The 21,298-nt window shown below is 35.4% G+C and overlaps 1 protein-coding gene across 2 annotated transcripts in view; it reads left to right on the forward strand.

Moving 5' to 3' along the window:
* LOC115230339 (testis-specific serine/threonine-protein kinase 2-like) overlaps window positions 1–18,646 on the forward strand; it is a 109,132-nt gene extending 90,486 nt beyond the window's left edge. The window contains exons 1-3 of one of the 2 annotated variants that reach the window (XM_036498957.1): window positions 6,668–6,994; window positions 13,406–13,707; window positions 17,813–18,646. In XM_036498957.1, the coding sequence (XP_036354850.1) occupies window positions 6,913–6,994; window positions 13,406–13,707; window positions 17,813–18,289 (861 nt within the window). In that variant the 5' untranslated portion in view covers window positions 6,668–6,912 and the 3' untranslated portion in view covers window positions 18,290–18,646. Of the gene's footprint in view, window positions 1–6,667; window positions 6,995–13,405; window positions 13,708–17,812 lie in introns of those variants that run through there. The other variant, XM_036498958.1, reaches the window with a different exon arrangement.
* Window positions 18,647–21,298: the final 2,652 nt, after the last annotated feature.

The following is a 21,298-nucleotide window of genomic DNA, read 5'->3' on the forward strand; positions in this document are numbered from 1 at the left end:
TCAATGCGTTAAAACCTGAATTTTAAAAACCAATGGCAAGATCACTAAAACGTACAACAAATTCACCTGAACGTACAGCACATCAAAATTTTGGCCACGAACGTAGTTATTGGCAGTAATTTACTGAATGAAAAAAATATATATAGTTTTTGTTTCAGTTTTACTAATAAAAGATTTGAAATACCTGAAGGTCAATTGTATTACCTCATGTCCTCAGACATTATCATTTGTATATACAGTTTTTGGTAAACAATCATTCCCGTCGTTGTTTATACAGTAAAATGGCGACCCATGAGATAGCGGGAAGAGGTGTTAGCCACAGCGGTGGTAACAATCTAAGTATTGAACGTTCTCACAAAATGGGTGTTAAGAATTACAAATACAAAGACTTGCATTTAAGAAAAAAATTATTATTAAACAAGCGCAAACGTGGCTGTGCGGCAAGTATAGTTTGCTATCCGGCCTTATGGTCCCGGATTCAGTCCCACTACGTGACATTTTGAGCAGGTGTCTTCCACTACAGCCCCGATTCCGACTAAAGCCTTGTGAGTAAATTTGGTAGACGGAAACTAAAAGCTCGTCGCACACACACACATGCACATATACATACACACGTATATGTATCTGGTGTGTGTGTGAGTGTGTATATATATATATATATATATATGTGTGTGTATGTGTGTGTGTGTGTGTATGTATGTATGTATGTATGTATGTATGTATGTATGTAGGTATGTAGGTATGTATATATGTATGTATGTAGGTATGTATGTATAAAGTAATATAGGTTGCAATGAAAAGACAACTTTTGAGATATTGAACCAAAAACAGATTATTTTCCTCAATATATTCTTCGAAAGACACACCTCATATAAAATATACAATATATAGGCACAAAAAATATATATGAAAATATATAAATATAATTATAGAATGTAAAATATAAAATATATATTCGTATGAGATCACTTGAATCAGTTCTAAAATATAAAAAGGTCGGGCGTTAAATGTACACAGTCACTGCATTGCAAAATCATAAATATTAAAGAATATTTAATCAAATTCATTTCTATTCTAAGCACAAGGCCCGAAATTTTGGAGGAGTGGGGTCAGTCGATAAGATCGACCCCAGTATGCAACTGGTACTTAATTTATCGACCCCGGAAGGATGAAAGGCAAAGTCGACCTCGGCGGAATTTGAACTCAGAACGTAAAGACAGAGGAAATACCTATTTCTTTACTACTCGCAAGGGGCTAAACACAGAGAGGACAAACAAGGACAGACAAAAGGATTAAGTCGATTACATCGACCCAGTGCGTAACTGGTACTTAATTTATCGACCCCGAAAGGATGAAAGTCGACCTCGGCGGAATTTGAACTCAGAACGTAACGGCAGACGAAATACCGCTACGCATTTCGCCCGGCGTGCTAACGTTTCTGCCAGCTCGCCGCCTTTCTAATCATAAATATTAAAGAATATCTAATCTCTCAGATAATGAAAGAATTTTCAATAATCATGTATCATTGTATAACACAGCACTTAAGAATAGTGGTTTCTACAAGAACATTTATTATATAAGAAATACAATATTTAAAAATAAACTAAGTAAACTTTTTCCAGGCTTAACTAAATTAAATATTGACATTCCCTCAGTTAATGAGCCCGTTGAACAATGGATTCCTCATATACATAGGAGATATTATCAACCTTTTAGTCATAACTTTACAATAGATTCAGTAAGAAACAGGCAGTGGGAAATAATTTGGTTCACCCCCACCTTTTTCTCTTCAAGTTAACCCATTAAGTCCCATTGTCCTATAAATAGGACACTAAATGAGAACATTAAATAAGCTATATCACATTGTCTCAGTGTCCTATTTATAGGACACCGAGTATTTCCATTTCTACTTGGAGTAGAGGAGTTTTAATAATTAATAATTATTTTTTTTCATTTTAACCTATTTTCAATCATCTGTAAACATTTAAAACTAATATTCAGGAATTCAAGCACTCTGGGACTTAATAGGTTAAGAATCTCCTCGAATTATTCTTTAAGAGCATTGAAAAAAACTTTCTTCTGGATCATAAATATCACCCCATCTTTAACAAATCTAGTTTAAAATTGTTATATTCAACATCACCTTATTTAGGTTCCATTATTGCTGCTAATAATAGATTTGAACTTTAAAAAAATACTAGGGAATCCATGGAACGTAACCAGGAGAGTAATAACCTGGATTCCCCAGAATTTTGCCCGTTAAAAGGCCCATGTTTGAGAAAAAATGTAGTTTATATGTGTGAAGTAAAAAAACCCAAGAACCTCAAAAAAAAACAAGAAAATCTACATAAGGAACACAATAGACTTTAAAACTAGATATAGAGGGCATAAAAATTCTTTTACAAACCCGAACACGAAAAATTCGAAAGCACTAGCCAGACACATGAATAATTTAAAAGCGCAAAATAAACAATTTAAATTAGATTGGTCAATAATTACTCAAGCTACTCCATATAACACACACACACACTAGAATATGTAGATTATGCACTAAAGAATCCATACTTCGTACGAGTAGAAAAATATTATTAAATAAGATTTCTGATGCTTTGATATTTTGTAAACATAGGTATGTTTCTCCATGAAAATTTTTTTTCTTTTTAAAATATAGCCAACCCATATTAAAAATTGAAACCTTAATTCCGACCTTTTATCCCCAATATGTTTTAGAATAGCCGTAAACGTATCATTTTTCTGTAAGATTTGTAATATATTTAACCTTCATTTTAGAATGTATTTTTCTGAACAAATTTTTATCTCAACATAGGATACCTGATTCAGGTATGAAGTCTCTTGATGTTTCATAAACAATATTTTTAACTTTTTTAAACCTCCCATATAATCTCTGATGAAGGGAATGTATATATTCGAAATGGGTACAAATAGTTCACCCATTCTGAAATACCTTTCCTGAAACGGCCGTAGGATATATACGAATTTGATCTATGGATTCAAATATTCTCTTTTTTAGCTACCCATTCATCTTTTAATATTTATGATTTTGCAATGCAGTGACTGTGTACATTTAACATCCGACTTTTTTTATGTTTTAGAAGTGATTCAAGCGACCTCATACGAAGAATACATTGAGGAAAATAATCTTTTTTTTTTTCTTTTTCGCTGTCAATATCTCGAAAGTTGCCTTTTCACTGAAACCTATATTACTTTATATCCTTTTAGCTATATTTAATGAGCGCTAACCTTTGGTCTGTATAGGAGAGAGAGAGGGGGGAGAGGGAGAGAGAGAGAAAGAAAGAAAGAAAGAGTGATAGTACATGCATACATATATGAGTATTTGTGCTTTTGTTCGTCTATCGACCGTTGCTTGACAATTGGTGTTGGTGTGTTATTGTCTAATTTATGGATTGGTAAATGAGACTAACAGAAAAAATCAGGCTTTAAAATTAAGTGCTGGGGTTGATTCGTTCAACTAAAATCCTCAAGACGGTGCTCCAGCATGGCCGCAGTCCAATGACTGGATGATAAAAGCCAATCAGTCTCATTTTTCAAACAAGCACTTGCAGTCCACGGCCAACACAACTAAAAAGCATAAGCGGTAAAAACAATCAAACCTGTTGTGGCCAGAAAGTTTTTTTTTTTTAAATCATCGCTCAGAACATAAACAATTGTTGTAAGAAAAATCACAACAGCAAACAAAGCATAATGCCATTCCCTCAAACAAACAACAATGAAAAAGTCAGAGCAATGACAACAAACAATAACAAAGGCTCTTTCGATTACAACTTTTTTTCCGAAAGAAGACCGACGGGCTGGGAAAAACGTAACAAATACAAGCAAAGGGGAAGGGCATCGACCAATTTCTCTTATAGATGACAATCGAAGTCTACAAGCATTCACTGTTGAGATACCCACATGAAGCAACGACTTTCACTGCTAACATATTCTATTCCGTGCTGCAGGAAGCCATTGGCTCACTCTGCAAACTGAATTGCCCGGTTAACGCAAATGTAAGTTAAGAAACTTCTTCCACTTATTATCTTCTTCGCATGTCAAACTGAGATTAGTTTGCGCAAATGCATGTGACGTGAGATCAATTTGGAAAAAAAAGGTAACTTGCTTAGCGATTCAAAGTCACTAGAGTTAGATATACTAATACTAATGAAACCAAAATATCTGAGATTCAGGTACGCGAACGATTAGGACGTTGTTGATAATTTCTGTCCATTAACTCTGCTATATGCAAAGTTAAAGATTTTACCAAGGAGCTAGCAAGGAAATTGCTGCTTGTCTTGCATAGTATCGTTGAGAATACCCAGACCTGTGTGATCCATGAATGATCTATTCTACATCAGACGAAATAACAGAAGGTAAGTAACAAACATGGCTTCCTTGAGGTTCTAATTAATTTGGATCAATTATCATCTTTTGATCGGCCACTGCTACATGACTGAAAGCAACAATTTCACTTTTGTTTTCAGGGCTGGGTTATTTCAACGTATTGCGTCATCTGTTATTGCTTAGATTGAATAGCCTCCTCTCGGAACCGTTTTGGACCATGCGATCAGTCTGTCGAGGAAGTTCTTTCTCATCTCTTCTGTACATACTGATTCTTGGAACCACCAGTATTAATCAATTATATCAACTGCAGTAATTGACTGACACTAAACTTTATCATCCATGACCTTGGAGGCGTTTTGATCGACGCTCAAGCGAATTTGCTAACTCATTGCTCTTCTACTTGATAAGTTCATTTTCCATTCAGTTCAAAGATGACTTTCTTTCTGAGGTGTATAGAATTAGTACCAGTCCAAAAAGGTGACGGGCGATATAATCAACTATCATCATGACAGCAGTGTTCCACGATGAACACAGTCCTATAATCGAAACGTGTAACAAAATAAATTAGTGTCTTGAGTCTATTTTGCAAACATGTTTCGTAGTTGGTCAATCTCTGAAAACCTTTCACTATTTCCCATGCTTCAGATTCATCATGAGGAACATTCCTACGTTAGATATCGAGATATCGCCGAGAACTGAAGAAAAAAGGCAGAATAGCATTATAAGTTCTCTTGAACAATCATGACATGTCACTTAAAACTGAACACAGTGTATACAAGTCAATAGTAATCCTAACTTTGTTGTTTAAGTCAAAATTTGTAGTGCATGTACAATATCTTTTGTCCACTAGAGGGTATCATCTGCAAAGATGAAAATGTATAGAACAGCATTTCAATCGGTGCAATTTGACAAGGTTTGAAAATTTCTGAGTTCAATAGAGCAAACACTTATTCCGTACGAATGAATCCAGAAAACTTAAACAATAAACTAGATATCCTTTACTTCGACTAGAAGATATCTTCTCTGGTTCCCGAGGCTTAGAAAAACGGCTTTAGCAACCGTAACTAAATGCCAAGACCTGGAGTACTCTCTCATTCAGTCAGAAGTCCTGATGTAATCTGTGCTTCACCAGAATCAGTAAGTTTTCGAGGCAAACGATGGATGATAACATGACACCTAGCGAATGCTATTTTCCCACATGCATGTGCAACATGTGATTTAATATCAACCTCCAAGACACTTGCCAAAAGTGCTGCACAGTGGAATTGAACCTTGAAGCAAGTATGTGCGAAGTGAATTTCTTAACCAAGATGTTATACTTTTTGTGGTAATGTATAGGTAAATGAATTAAACAAAAGACAATATAATACCAACATAAACAACTAAAGTAATGTTGGGTTGCCTTTCTACAATGAACTAGGTAGGAAATTCTTTCAGTGCTACATTTCTGCACAGATTAACTGCTTGAAAAAAAATCACAATCTAGATGTTCGATTATGTATATGCACAGTGTTTCCTCGTATATTTTAGAACATATATGTCTCATTTATATGACTACGATTAACAATGAGGCTTTATTATACGACCTAACCACAATGTCCATCTATTTATGAATCCCTGCATGAAAATCGGCACATCTATTATATAAAATCCGTTCTGTCTGTCTGTGTGTGTGTGTCTTCCAGGATCTCGGGCATCCTCCATCCGATTGCGCTCAAATTTGATATGTAGATACCTACGGTATCAGGGCGTGTATAAGTTTTGAAAAAATTACAAAAATCGATTCCAGGTGAGAATGCGATCGATAAAGCCTTGGGAACGTGCATTTGTACGCGCAAGTACATCAGCTGTTGCGATCGATACTACACGTACGCGAGAAAAATGCACGTGCAGTTTGCGCAAAAAAAATAATGCCACAAAATGCAGTATATTTAAGAGACCAAAAAAGTAAGATACAATAGAGATATTTTCTTCAAACTTGGCATGAAGGAAGGAAAGACTATTTGGTTTCTCAAGAATTTTTTTTTTTGCCTTAACTTCGTTTAACAAAACCAAAAATTTTATTGAAATAAAGGCATGCTTAATTATTTTTTAATGAAAATAAAACACTGATTGCTTTTTATTCAGCAGATATGATTCAGCACCGTCCATTGGACGGGGGGGGGGGCGTTTTGTTCGTATAATATATATGTATATGCATGCGTGCGGGCGCGAGCGCGTAGGTTTCCACCAAGCTATCACTACCAATTTATCAGTTTTCCTAAATTTCGCAAGAATGAAGAATGGCTATCTCGTGAATGCAAATGACTCCGCGAGATTCAACGTCATATGACTCGTGTTTTTTTCTTTTGTTTTTTTTTTTACTACAGACGTTATTTTTCGGCTCGACGCCGAAAATAGTTTGTTTAAATTATGTCTAATTCGCCGAGATAAATAATCCCTTGGAAAAAAATTGTCACTTGGAGAGTATTCTTTCTCCTTTTCTTAATAGATTTTTCGAACTTAGTGATGAAAATAATTTACAATTCATCAACCTGAATAATATTAGGTTAGATGTATAACATGGAAATGCTCCATGGAGTTGATTACCATCAGATTCTGGCTAAACGTGGTATCAAACTACTAGATACGATTGGTAAGACGCTTTACATATTTTGTTATTTTTGTCTTTCTTCTTTTTCATTTTATAAATAAATCTATTTGCTATAAAATTGTCGGTGTGTGTGTGTGTGTGTGTGTGTGTGTGTGTGTGTGTGTGTGTGTGTGTGTGTGTGTGTGTGTGTGTGTGTGTGTGTGTGTGCTTATGTAAAGGAAACAGAAATACATATGATCGGCACAAAGGTTTCGCTCAATCGGTCCTTAGGTTGGCAGTACACATGAGCAGTTTGAGAAAGCCGTTTGAACCAAAACGTCGGTTCCGGTGAAATATGGAAGTGATCCTGTTTACTTTACAAACATTTGCTTTTGTATTACGCAATAAACAAAATTAATACATACATATACAAACATACAATCATACATACATATATACAGACATACGTGCATACTTACAATCATACATACATACATATGTACGTATAAAATATACATATGTATATATGTGTATATACATATATATGTAAGCGTGTTTGTGTGTGTGTGTGTGTGTGTACGTCTATATGTATGTATGTAAACTTTCAAAATATGTATGAAGAGTTCTAATGGCGAGATCCGGGGACAACCGCATACATCTGACTTCTTTTTTTCTGATAACGTTATCAAATTTATTGTAGTTCTTTGTAGTTCTCTAATAAAATCAATTGCTATTAAATGTCTGCCATAATGGTAAGCAGAACTCTGTTCAATTTGAATATATCCAAATAGTTCATGTAATTTCTCAACTGGCATTTATCCTGAAAGGATGAAAGATAAAGTCAGCCACAACGGAATTTGAACTCAGAACATGATGAACCAGAAGAAATGCGGTGGAAGCATTTTGTCCGGCATGGTAACGATTCTGCCAGTTCGCTGCCTTAATAACGATGATAATAATAATAATAATAATAATAATAATAATAATAATAATAATAATAATAATAATAATAATAATAATTGCACGAGCAATTGGCTGATAGGTGGAAGGAGAAACCTCTGCACGGCAAATATGTGACCCGCAGCAAACAAGCTGATGTTGACCAGAAGCAAACCCATCAGTGGCTGCGGAGCTCAGGGCTAAAAGCAGAGAGCGAAGGTTTCATCCTGGCTGCTCAAGACCAAAGCCTATCAACCCGGAACTACCAGGCCAATGTGATGAAAAATGGAGCAGACCCAAAATGCCGATTCTGCAACGACATGATTGAAACAGTGGACCACCTAATCTCTGGATGTAAAGTCTTAGCACCAGTGGAGTATAAATTAAGACATGACAGAGTTGGCCAATATCTCCACTGGCTAATAAGTCGGCATTACAATATCAAAACTACCGACAAGTGGTATAATCACCACCCTGAGGCTGTAACTGAAGGAGAAAATGTAACCATTCTGTGGGACTTTCCAGTACATACAGACCGAACCATCAAGGCCAATAAACCAGATATTGTTGTGAAAGACCAAAACAATAAAGTTTGCTTATTGATCGACATGAGCATCCCCTGTGATCATAATATCTCAGCGAAAGAGTTTGACAAGCTCAGAAATATAAAGACCTACTCATTGAAATCGAGAAAATGTGGCATCTCAAGGCGGTTACAATACCAGTGATCGTAGGAGCACTAGGAATGATCAAGAAGGGAACCGAAAATTATATGAGAATTATCCCTGGCTTACCATCCCTGCAAGAAGTGCAAAAGATTGTCTTCACTGGTACATCACACGTATTGAGAAGAGCATTGTCGATGTGAGAACTGTTGCTGCTCATGCATTTTAATTTAACTTTAAAAAAAAAAAAAAAATTAAAAAAAATTAACGAACTACTGAGTTTGGTTTAATGGCCTACCAATATACACTATGAGTTTCTTTGCCCTAGGAGTCGGGAAGACACTCGGCAAGAAATGGAAGAAAATTTGAAAGAAGAAAAAAAAAAGTAATAATAATAATAATAATAACAATAATAATAATAATAATAATAATAATAATAATAATAATAATAATAATAATAATAATGATAATAATAATAATGGTTTCAAATTTTGGCACAATGCCAGGATCCATCTGGTACTTATTTTCTCGAGCTGGAAAAGATGAAACGCAAAATCGACCTCGACAGAATTTGAACTCAGAACGTATAGACGGACGGAATGCCGTTAAGCATTTTGTCTGGCTAACGCCTTTACCAGCTCGCTACCTTAATAAATTATTCTTTCTACTATAAGCACAAGGCCTGAAATTTTAGGGATGGGAGCCAATCGAATACATCGACTCCAGTGCTCAACTGGTACTTAACTTATGGACCCCGAAAGGTTGATGTGTAAAGTCGAGCTCAGTAGCATTTGAAATTAATACATCAAGGTGCCCGAAGAAATGCCGCTTAGCATTTTGTCCGAATGCTATCCAATAATTATATCTGATCGGGTTTGATCGAATTTTCTTGACTCGGTCACAATCTCGCACACCTTTCAGGAGGTCAACATGTAATGTCCATACAGAGCTGGTCGGTGAAAGTTATTTCTGAACGGCCGACCCGTGTGTCTAGATATCCGTAGGAGTGTATCACTAAAAAACTTAATCTTGTTTATCTCTCCAGAGATGTCATACAAAGCTCATTAATTTCTTTCTAATGACATCAATGATTGCAAGAAGTTTGCCGCTGCACAGTCTTTGTTTAAATAGATGTTTTTTTTTCCAGGAGATAATCTGAACGACCCGCAACATACGGGTGTAGGCCTCAGCAAGTCTGTCCTCCTGATCTTTGGTTAGTGTCCAGGCAGCTGACTCATATAAAAGCACTGATTCCTCAGTGGTACAGAAGATTTTCTGAAGATCTTAGGAAGTGATGGATCCAAGATGACACTGAGATCACTGAGAACCTCATCGTTGCAACTTTTTACATTCAGTTCATCTGTGGATGTGATAGCACTGCTTAAATACACAATGACGTTTACAGATTTGTTGGAAAGATCTTAATACTCAGAAGATTAATTGAAGGGTTTGGGGTTTAAAATCTACTGGTAGTTTTACTGACTGTAGGTTTCTTGAAAGCTTTCAACATTATCCAGCGAGGCGAAATAGAGCAAAGTCTTTTTATATGCTGTATACCTCGAGAAGTAGTAGCAGCAATGATGCTCAGCAAGAACATAGGTGCTGAAGTACGATCACTTGGTGGAGACACCGATTTCTTGAACATCAGCGGTTTCATACGATTTATTGGCAGCTTTATATGATTTCTGCAACCTTATTGAAGAAATCCCCGATTGTTTTGACAATGTAGGCGTATAAATGAAACGAAGCTATAAAAATTAACTAAATGGAAACCGATATTCTTCGCTTATCTCTATATTGTAGCAAAACACGATTTACATTTTAATATGCGATTAATTCATATATACTGCGGCAAGTAAATTTTCCACAAAATTCTAAGTTGGTGAATTGTTTGAATGTCATTACAGACTTTCAGATTCAGTTCACAAGCAATCGAAAAATGACCAAATTAATTAAGATCCTAGTCATCAAATGGAACCTATCGCGCATGTCCTCAGACATAAGATTTGTGCCATATCAGTGGGAAAAGAAATGTATGCCAATTTTTTTATGGAAACGTCTAGTACTCAGAACTGGTTTAGAATACATGTAAAACGTCTGTCCGTCATCGAGATATTGTTTGGTGAGTTGGATTTCTAAGTGGTGGTGAGGTGGGACGAAAAATCGTCATTCGTTTTGCTTTAGAAGGAAATATATGTATTTATATCATTGGGTGTTAGTTTTGTCTGTTTTTTGCTTTGTGAGTGTGCGAGCATGTGCGTGTATGTGTGTGTGTGTGTGTGTGTGTGTGTGTGTGTGTGTGTGTGTGTGTGTGTGTGTGTGTGTGTGTGTGTGTGTGTGCGTGCGTGCGTGCTAGTGCTCTCTCAAGCATGTGTGTTCGTATATGTATAAATTTGTTAGAAGAGAGTCAATCTTTTCAGGCCTTCCTAAATTGGTGAGATTGACGAGGCCAATGCTGAGACTGCACATAGGCGTTTCAATGCCTGCAAGAAATTCTAGTTCAAATGCTTGTCACAAAATTATTCGTACTAAAAGACCCCAAGCACCAAGTTGTGGTGTTCAACTGCCCAAGCTAGCTCAAATTCAGACGGTTCATATTGTTTGGAGCAATGATATCATAAAATCTATTCAAATAAATGCTCTTTGATTTTATTAATTATCGGCAACCAAACCTATGATTTCAAAGTAACGGATTAAATACAATGGATCCGGTTAATGTATTTTGCATGTATGAGCTGATCTTGAGATTTTGCAAATTTACATAAATATTTGCTGATTATCCAAACAGACTTTCAATCTTTCATCAGTTAAGTTCAACTGCCCTTCACAGTAGAAAAGGGCAACAATAGATCCCTTCCAGTATTGTAGCACAAAAAAAAGTTTGCTTTGGATGAACGTTACCTGTCAAACAGGAATCAACAACAGTGTGCAATAAGATCCAGAAAGGTAGTCCTTGAGAGGATGAGATTGTCCAAGAGAGGGTGAGAGTTCAGTATAAGAAGAATCAAACTGCGATGTCTTATAGAAATGTCATTTGAATGATAAACAACACCAGTTTTGGCGGCAATTATTCATAAAATGTTGATTTTATAGAATAGTTATTTTCAGAAAAATGATATTGATTATCCACAACAATCCTCCCACGCAAATAGGAAAACAGGACACCAATGATAGAATATTTACAAATTAAGAAGATAATCGCAGATCCAGTAAATTGCATATCCTTTAGATGCCAGTACTATAGATTTTCTTTTCTAGATTAGTTTGTAGACTAATCTGACTATTCAAGAGATTCCAACAGAAAATGTGGAAAAAACACAAAAGAAACAGTAAACATAGAATTTTGTCTATATCGGTAAAAATCAGTTTAAATTGTTTAAAATGTAAATAATGTTAGTGTAAAACATGGAGAAGATGCTAACTTTCTCAGAAAAGGTGAGAGGGAGCTATGGGAAATGCTAGATTTCTTTTCTCATGATGACACAAGCTTTTTATTTCCTTAAAACAAATTATGAAAGGTGTGTTTGGTCAGTTGACTCCTGTAACAGATAACTGCATAAATGGGTTAATTGCATAATACTTTCAATTACATAATAATTTCAATCACCAAGGATAATTAACTATGCGTTATCGACTGTACTATCATATCTAATAGAACATGTACCCAAGTACAGTATTTGTAATTCTAAGCTAGTACATGTCACTTAATATGATTCATTATTTCAAAACAAGACTTCCCCGCTTCAAACTGAGAATAACAATTTCCAAACAAGTTTAACACAAAAAAAATTTATTCAATAGAAAATATAACATGAAAACATCTTTTACAATTTGTTTTTGTGGCAAATCCCATCTTATGTCTTCATATATTTTCCGCATGATTGGTGTACTGTTATATATTGCTTCATACAGTATACATATATCTTATTATCAACCTTCCCACTGCATTTACCGCCTGGATTTCTCGCATGAAAACAATATTTTCTTGCTTTGACAAGGTCTAAAATTATTGTGCTTTCAGTTTTAAAATTAATAACTGTGTACTTAACTGGGTCCTTATAGTCCAGTCCACAACCATAACAGTTCTTGAGCTGACGACGAACGACGTTGACCATTGACGTCTTCTTTGTTCTACATCCACCTTGATACTGCTTGTCAAGGATTTGTTCAAAATACTATTCAGAGAATAAGCAGTTCAATGCTAGGCGTCGAATTCTGCACGAGCTACGAAAATACAATGCTGCGCATTCCACTATAGATTTTATGAATGCACAATTCCATAGAGAATGATCAGTTCGGTGGAAGTAACACTTCTTGACCACACGCCGTGTTCTCCAATTGATAAAATCCCCCCCTACATTTCTATGTGTTTATACGTTGTTCATCTTGTTAATTAAATCAAGTAAGTTTAAATTTTAAGTGACATGTAACGTTCATTTTGAAACTGCTATTCTCACTTTGAAATTGCATGTACTTCTCCCTTAGATTTACAAATCATGAAGTCAGTAATAAGTTTCACACTATCACATGGCCCTCTGTTGTCTTCAACAGAGAGCACTATATTGCGGTCATTTAAGTTAGAGGTCTGATCTGATGATAACCCGAGTCTTCAACTCTTCCTCACATCAGTTACAGCAGCTCCCGAAAAGTTCAAAGAGGTATTACACTTCATTTTCTAACAGAGCTGTAACAACTACGAAAAGATTTCCATATTTCGTTCACGACATTAACAGTCTTCGATAATTTGAAGCACCAATGTTCTCGACTCTATATTTTGGTAATTTAAACAATGTATATGCAATTTATACTTTTTTTCTTTTATACTTTTTTTTCTTTTTTCCCCCTTTGCTTTCTTGGTGTAACTTTTCAGGAAGAGGAAGTTACTCGAAGGTCAAGCTTGGTCATATATCTAAGAATGACCCAAGACAAGTTGCTGTAAAAATCATTAATCTAATGAAAGCGCCTGATGATTTTAAAGAAAGTTTCCTTCCTCGTGAGCTGGAGAACTGGCCATCACTCGATCATCGTCACGTAATTAAATTCTATGAAGCTTTTCAAATTGACCAAACTTTATTTATGATCATCGAGTTTGCTCCTCACGGAGATATGCTTAAATACATCCAAGCAAATGGAAATTTACCAGAGATGAAAAGAAAATTGCTAATGACTCAGGTAAACTAATCACATCAAATTATTTGTTAATTGTTCATCCTTGTCCGTTATTACTTTTAATAATAATAACAATAATAATAATAATAATAATAATAATAATAATAATAATAATAATAATAATAATAATAATAATAATAATAATAATAATAATAAATGCCCTGGTGCAGTACCAGGCAGTGGCTCTCATGGCTTCTGATCTTAACTGATTGGAAGTGTTATCATGTACATTGTTTTGTCTTGGTATAAAAGATGGGCTACAGCAAATATTCTGCTCACTACCACAGATTTGCTTGTCAGTTGTTTGACCTTAACCAGTTGAGCATGTCCCTTAGTGGCTGACGATATGTGCATCTCTGATCACGAGCAGAAGTCGTGGGGGAGCATCATAGCCATGTGTTGAAAGGAATTCTTTGGGGTTTGAATAGTTCACCTCTGGAAACATGGGTAGTTCTTTCAACATCCTTAAACAACCCTTATTCAGGGACCGTTTGAGCGGGATGGGCTACTCAACCTGAAGAAAATTCTAACTGGGCCCCCACCTGCAAGGTCATGTGCTATTTATCTTGATATGAGATCACCATGTCGCGCACATATGGTTGTGATGCATGTGCCTGGTGTACCTTTATCAGACGGGTAGTCATGATGGGTATATTGGGCTTTGTATATTTTACCCCAGTGTCACTTTGATGGCATGAACTGCTCTCTCACTCAATAATAATAATAATAATAATAATAATGATGATGATGATGATGATGATTATGATAATGATAACAACAACAACAACAACAACAACAACAACAACAACAACAACAATAATAATAATAATAATAATAATATAATAATAATAATAATAACAATAATAATAATAATAATAATAATAACAACAAGAACAATGGGGAGGAGACGGGGATGTCCTTATTATGGTTACAAAGGCAAAAAATGAGAGAACAGTTCAGGAAAAGTTTTAAAGCGTGTTGTGATTTATAAAGAAATCGAATGGACGAAGAAAAGTGATGGTGTACACACACACACACACACACACACACACACACACACACACACATGCTCACATAGATAGATAGATAGATAGATAGATAGATAGATAGATAGATAGATAGATAGATAGATAGATAGATAGATAGATAGATAGATAGATAGATAGATAGATAGATAGATAGATAGATAAAATTGGAAGCGTTAACATGTATATGTTTTGTCTTGGTATAAAAGATGGTTTACAGCAAATATTCTGCTCGATACCACAGATTTGCCTATCAGTTGTTTGACCTTAACTTGTTGGGCATGTTGCTTGATGACTGACAATATATGCATTTCTGATCACGAGCAGAAGTCGTGGGGGAGCATCATAGCCATATGTTAAGAGAAATTCTTTGGGGTTTGAATAATTCATCTCTGGAAATATGGGTGTTTCGTTCAACATCCATAAACAACCCTTATCCAGTGACCTTTTGAGCAAGGTAAGCTACTCAACTTGAAGAAAATTCTAACTGGGCCTCACCTGCACAGTTATGTACCGTTTATCTTGATATGAGATCACCATGTCTTGCACATATGGTTGTGATGCATGTGCCTGGTGTACCCATGTCAGACGGGTAGTCATGATGAGTATATTGGGCTTTGTACATTTGTACCCCAGTGTCACTTTGGTGGTATGCGCTGCTCTCTCATTCACTAGTAGTAGTAGCAGTAGTAGTAGTAGTAGTAGTAGTAGTAGTAGTAGTAGTAGTAGTAGCAGCAGTAGCAGTAGCAGCAGCAGCAGTAGCAGCAGCAGCAACAGCAGCAGCAGCAGCAGCAGCAGCAACAGTAGTAGTAGTAGTAGTAGTAGTAGTAGTAGTAGTAGTGGATTCTAACACACATCCCATACCATAAGAACGTTGTGAAATAAAACAACTCACGAAAAATACGCTTCAAGATTAGTAACCAATAAAATAACACACGAACCAAGCTAAACGCATCCCCTTAACAAAACAAACCGATGCCGTACACTAGCAGGAAGACACTATACTCCTTAATCCCCACAAAAATGAGAACTTACGGCGGTACGGTACACGCACCTCCAGAAATCGGGGATACACCAGGTGGTGCAACAGAAACTATGAAACTATTGAATAAACAACAATCACACCAACAACGACGACGACAACTACAATGCCGATGGCGCTGATGATTTTATTGGCATTCAAGACATTGGTTAGAACACACGGATGAAAAACAAGATCAGTGAGGTTTCAGGGCGAGTTAAAAGAATCCGAAATCAACGAAAAGAATGGAAATAACAAAATATATCAAAAGGTCCCCAGCATAATTCAGACAAAGTCCTAGATTACTCTGCATATCGAAGGCTTCATAAACCCCCTCTTATAGTGTCTTGCTTCTTGTTTACAACCGTATAACCGGAATAGGCTGATTTAGCTCCGTCAGTCTTTCTGTTCTCACACACCTTTCGTAAAACTGGATGGCAGCGCCTCGGCTTCCACCTTCACTCTCCTCTTCAGGTGATATTAAAGGAAATCTATGATAGCTTGAACAAAGAAGAAAATCCCCGTCCTCAAGCCTTTTAACTGAATCTAATATACAACTGCCTTCACCATAGTCACCAAACAGAGAAAGCCTACTTACTATTTCTTCCACAGACAGGTTGCGGACAGATCTTCTCAATATACTCAGTTGATAGTTAAATTCTTCTTACATGAGTGGCAGCTCTTCGATACTAACCAACAAGTTTGCAATACAGATCGCCCCACAAAAAAAAAAAGTTTCTAAGAAAGCTTAAAATTCAAGTCGAACAGGATCTTAAAATCATGACCGTAATTTTAATTCAATCTTTTAAAAGTAAAAGCGTGGAGAGTAAAAGATATAAAAAATTAGTTTAACAATTCCAGCGAAATAAAAGGTTAAGTGACGTATGAACAAGCGGCGTATCTCTTATGAAGAAATCAAATTACACAACAATACAATGAGAAAATCTACTATTGATTTGGGAAGATAAATATAGAAGCTTAAGATAGGAAAGGGCTTTCAGAAATCACTTGATATTCATAAAACACCCACATGTCTAACACTCAAATGTGATAAAATGCATTAATAAAGTAAACCACCTGTCCCAAATACCAGAGTGGTTGACACAGGGGGACATAATTCTCCTGCCAAAATCAGAGACGAATCGACCTAAAAAAACATGCCAATCATACGCCATCTTAACTTAAATATCTTTATATCGACTCCAAAGAATATTTGTCAACACTACGACTGAAATAAGTCTTCTAACTGAATAAGAAAAGAACTGGAGAAGGACTCCTGACTGTGAAGACACTGGTAAGAGGCTCTAGGTGGAAACAGAAGAACTTACAGTCTGCTAAGATAGACCATGAAAAAGCGTATTACACTGTGCCGCACTCGTGGATCCTTGGGTTAATTTCTTATACGATTCATGAATAGTGGCATACCTAAATGGAACACAAATGTACTAAAACACAAGAAAAATATCCTAGAAGGACGGGAATATTTTTAAGAAATTCGCTTTTGTAACATTTGTAAAGTTTTCAATCAATTCTAGTATATATTTTACCTTAAGATAAACAGTTAAATTGCTTAGGTTTGAAATTCAAAACAATATGGTGATTTTACTGGAAAGAATAAAGTATTAACTGGTTTTAGCAATGTTTAAAAGTTAAATTTACTAAATGACTGAGATGAGTTAATAACACAATTATAATTTTTCGGACTACCAAACTTCATCGTTAAAGATGAGAGTATTATTTTAATATCTATATCAACACTAATGCTTATATATACTAATATATTTATCTCTACATTGTTTTGTTTGGAACATATCCAAGAATAAGACAACTGATGGAAATTGGAGATCAAACTGATTGAATAATCATTGGGTAGATGTTTAGATTTTTAAAAAAACTTTTTTCATCTCTAAAGATGGGATTAATACACCGAAAAATAATTTTCACATTTGTGTAAACAATTTTGTGTTTTATAGAGAAAGAGTTAGGAATTAAATGAAACGATATATTCTAATGTAACATGCATGTTATCGAAATAATGTAATGTGTCTGATTTCATTTCTAGCTCTGCAATGGTGTTAAATACCTTCACGATCGAGATATCAGTCATCGGGATCTGAAACTTGAAAATCTCTTACTTGACGAATCGAACTCAATAAAAATTACAGATTTTGGTTTTTCGAAGAAAGTGTCTGGAAAGAATCTAAGTCAAACATATTGTGGTTCAAAGTCATATGCAGCTCCAGAGATTCTAACTGGTTGTCCATACAATCCGTTCAAGTCAGATATCTGGGCCATTGGTATTATTCTCTATATCATGAGCACAGGAAAATTTCCATTCGACAAAAAGAAAGACATAAAGAAAATTATAGACGACTATAGGAAGTTACACATATTTTGGGATCGTTATCCTATCGAAAATGATTGCAGAGAGGCTGTCGAAAAACTTCTAGTGTTCCGTTTTCAAGACAGACCATCCATAGATGATGTGTTTAAGATAAAATGGTTTATTACAGAAAATAGTGTTTCGGAAAAGGCCTAACAGTTAACGATTCCATATAATTCTTCCTTAATACCGATTTCACATAACTTCACATTTGACAAATTTTCTTTCCTATCAACGAAGAGTACCTAATTAACATTTCCGTGTACAGCTGGTTTCCGTTAAAGTATTATATTGCGTAGGCATACATACCATTATACATAACCAAACAGTGGACGCAATCTTTGTCTTATCGTTTAATTATTTCAGACGGTTGCTCTTTTTATATATATTTTCTCTTTATTTAATTGTTACTTTTACTCATATCTTTTCTTTTTGTATTATTGTTTATTAAAAATACAATACAAATGAGTGTTGATCTGAAATAAGATAAACCTGTATATCCTGGTAACGTTACTGTTTTTCCTACATCATTTGGTCAGAATCGTCACAGTATTGAACAAAATGTTTTGCAAAATTTGGTTACATTCCGTATGTCCTGAGTTTAAAGCTTGCTCTGGCCAACATAACCTTTCTTTCTTTCGGGTTGTCGATGAAATAAATATCAGTCAAGTACTGGAGTCGATATAATCCATTCTACGCGTTCGCCCAACATCTCTGGTCTTGTGCCCATGCTAGAAACCGTCTCTATCAAGCGATACTATTCAATAAGGAAATCGAATACATAATTGAAGTTTTTAACATTGAAACAGTATCATGAAGATCTATAGATTTATGTATCAAAATATAAATAAGAACTTTTATTACACATGGAAGCTACACGAGTTCCGCTGGTTATAATGAGTTTAAATGCATCAACAGATGCACTGCCATATTGTTGAGTTGTATGCGCATAGGGTTTTGTATGCGTCTGAGTGCGCGTGTATGTACGTGTAAAATTTCCTTTTTTGTGGCTGTGGGATGATTTATTTTGTTGTGGAGATTTTACTGTTTCTGGTGTTATTTTAACGTTTTGCCAGTTTGTTGTGTAGCATTTGTGTAGCGTAAGTTGTGCCATAGTAATGAGTTGCGATTGTGTATAATGTATTGTTTACTGGGTATTATTTGGTGTACCGTTGTGTAAGTCTGTTACAGTACTCGAACTGCAATCAGTTTAAAATGTCTAATGTACGTAGTACGCGACATGCATGTCTTTTTTCTTTCTTTTTTTAACTATGTGAAAAGCTATAAGCTCAGGTATAGTTTTTATAGCTTTATTTATTTTATTCACTTTGAAATAGAATAGGTATGCACCGGGAGTTGTGAATCCAAACTAACAATAAGACCAATGCAAACTACCTAAATAAATATAAATTATAAGAATCTATCTAGTCTGTCAGATATCGAGATTCCTTCTTAAAGGCCCCCACTCGAATAACCACCAAAAACATAGACCTCTTTCTGAAGCAAATTCAAAGCAACTGTATTTCACAAATAAAACTTAACCTAGTGAACCCATTATTTTGTTGTTTTTACATGAATCACTACTCCATTATCGCCCCACTTTTCTTCAACGCTCCCTTGAAACTTTCCACCGCCCGGGGGGGATGGGCTTAGATTACTGCCCACTTTGGGAATGCAGAGCATTTATTATAATATAGTTTATACTATAAATTATAGGATATAAATGCTCTACATTCTACTGGTGCCTTCTTAGAAATTGCCGTATAAAGAAACTTAAAGAATGCATAAAGCCCAAATACACATAAAGTCCGTGTATTCTATTATACATCAAGCCCCAAAGAGAACTTGAATTCAGTATGGTGAGTTAAGAAACAACACTCATTAATTACCTTATGATCCGTTCCTTAATGCCATCAACTGTACTCATATACAGTGCCTTTTCAGAAAGTACGCGCACTAAGCTTCCTTGTTTTAATCATACACATAGCGCATTGACCTCGATGAGCTTTTAATACAATTTTTCTCTAGAGTTCTTGCAACTTTCGGTTATGAAATAGTAAAATACATAAAAGTATCTGTATGATGTGGGGATTTTATTTTCTTTAGAAAAATCGGAAGTTTATATAATCTTCTGAATGAAGTATTGGGTGACGTCTGTGAGATTGGAAATTGGTTTGAAAGAGTTTGCAAGAAATAATAAGAGAGGAAAATTATGAGTTTATTCGATACGAAGCGAGAAGGGGATAAATGATTTATTAAGTTTAGTTTAGTTCATGTCTTGCTGGAATCAACTTAACATTTTATCAAGTAATACACTAGATTCGATTCAACTGATAAAGCATGTAAATGCATGTAAAACAAGAACACTCAGAGAGCGCAAACCTCCGCCAAGGCAACATCAACGTCCTCTCAACGATTAGCCAGAGATGGTTTTTAAAATGAAAATTTCTGAAATAAAATCGAGTGCTCTCATAAACGAGAATACTAAAAATGAACCCGATCGCTCTCAAAAATTAAGTAAAAAACAGGAAAAATAATCGTCCAGGACCAGATCGATCCCAAAATCTAATCAGTTCGTGCTAGTCACGAGGCCAAACATCCCTGAAAGTTTCATTCAAATCCATCCAACGGTTCTTGAGACACCTTGTCCACGGACAAACAAACTCGACTGAAGACAACACCTCTGCCCTCACTAAGGCAGGAGTAAAAATTAGCCCATATCTTCCTCTCAGGCGATTTTACTGTATATCTCCCTCAGTGTACCGTTATTGGTGCCACGTTGAGGGAAGTACAGGGACATTCATTGGAGAAAAAGAACAATCTATAAAAACCGGTACTTGTTTTTACTTAATTTATCAGGTACTTATTTTATCGACTTCAGAGACATGACAGATGTCGACCGAGACGAGATTTCAAATAAATGCGTAGAGATGTACTACATTACACACGGCATTGTTTTATTTTAATCAGAAGAAGAAGAATAGCTCCAATTGTGTTTATATGGCCTCCGGAACTGGTAGCGCGAAAGAAAATAATCCTTTAACTGGAGCCGTGCAACCTATGTATCTCTGCTAAACGCATATATGAACTAGTTGGCAGTGTTAAATCTTGTAATAGATTAAATCTACCCTGTTCTCATTTACTTATTGCTCGTTAATATTGTAA

This window comes from Octopus sinensis, linkage group LG2 (assembly GCF_006345805.1).
Source record: "Octopus sinensis linkage group LG2, ASM634580v1, whole genome shotgun sequence".
Lineage (NCBI taxonomy): Eukaryota > Metazoa > Mollusca > Cephalopoda > Octopoda > Octopodidae > Octopus > Octopus sinensis.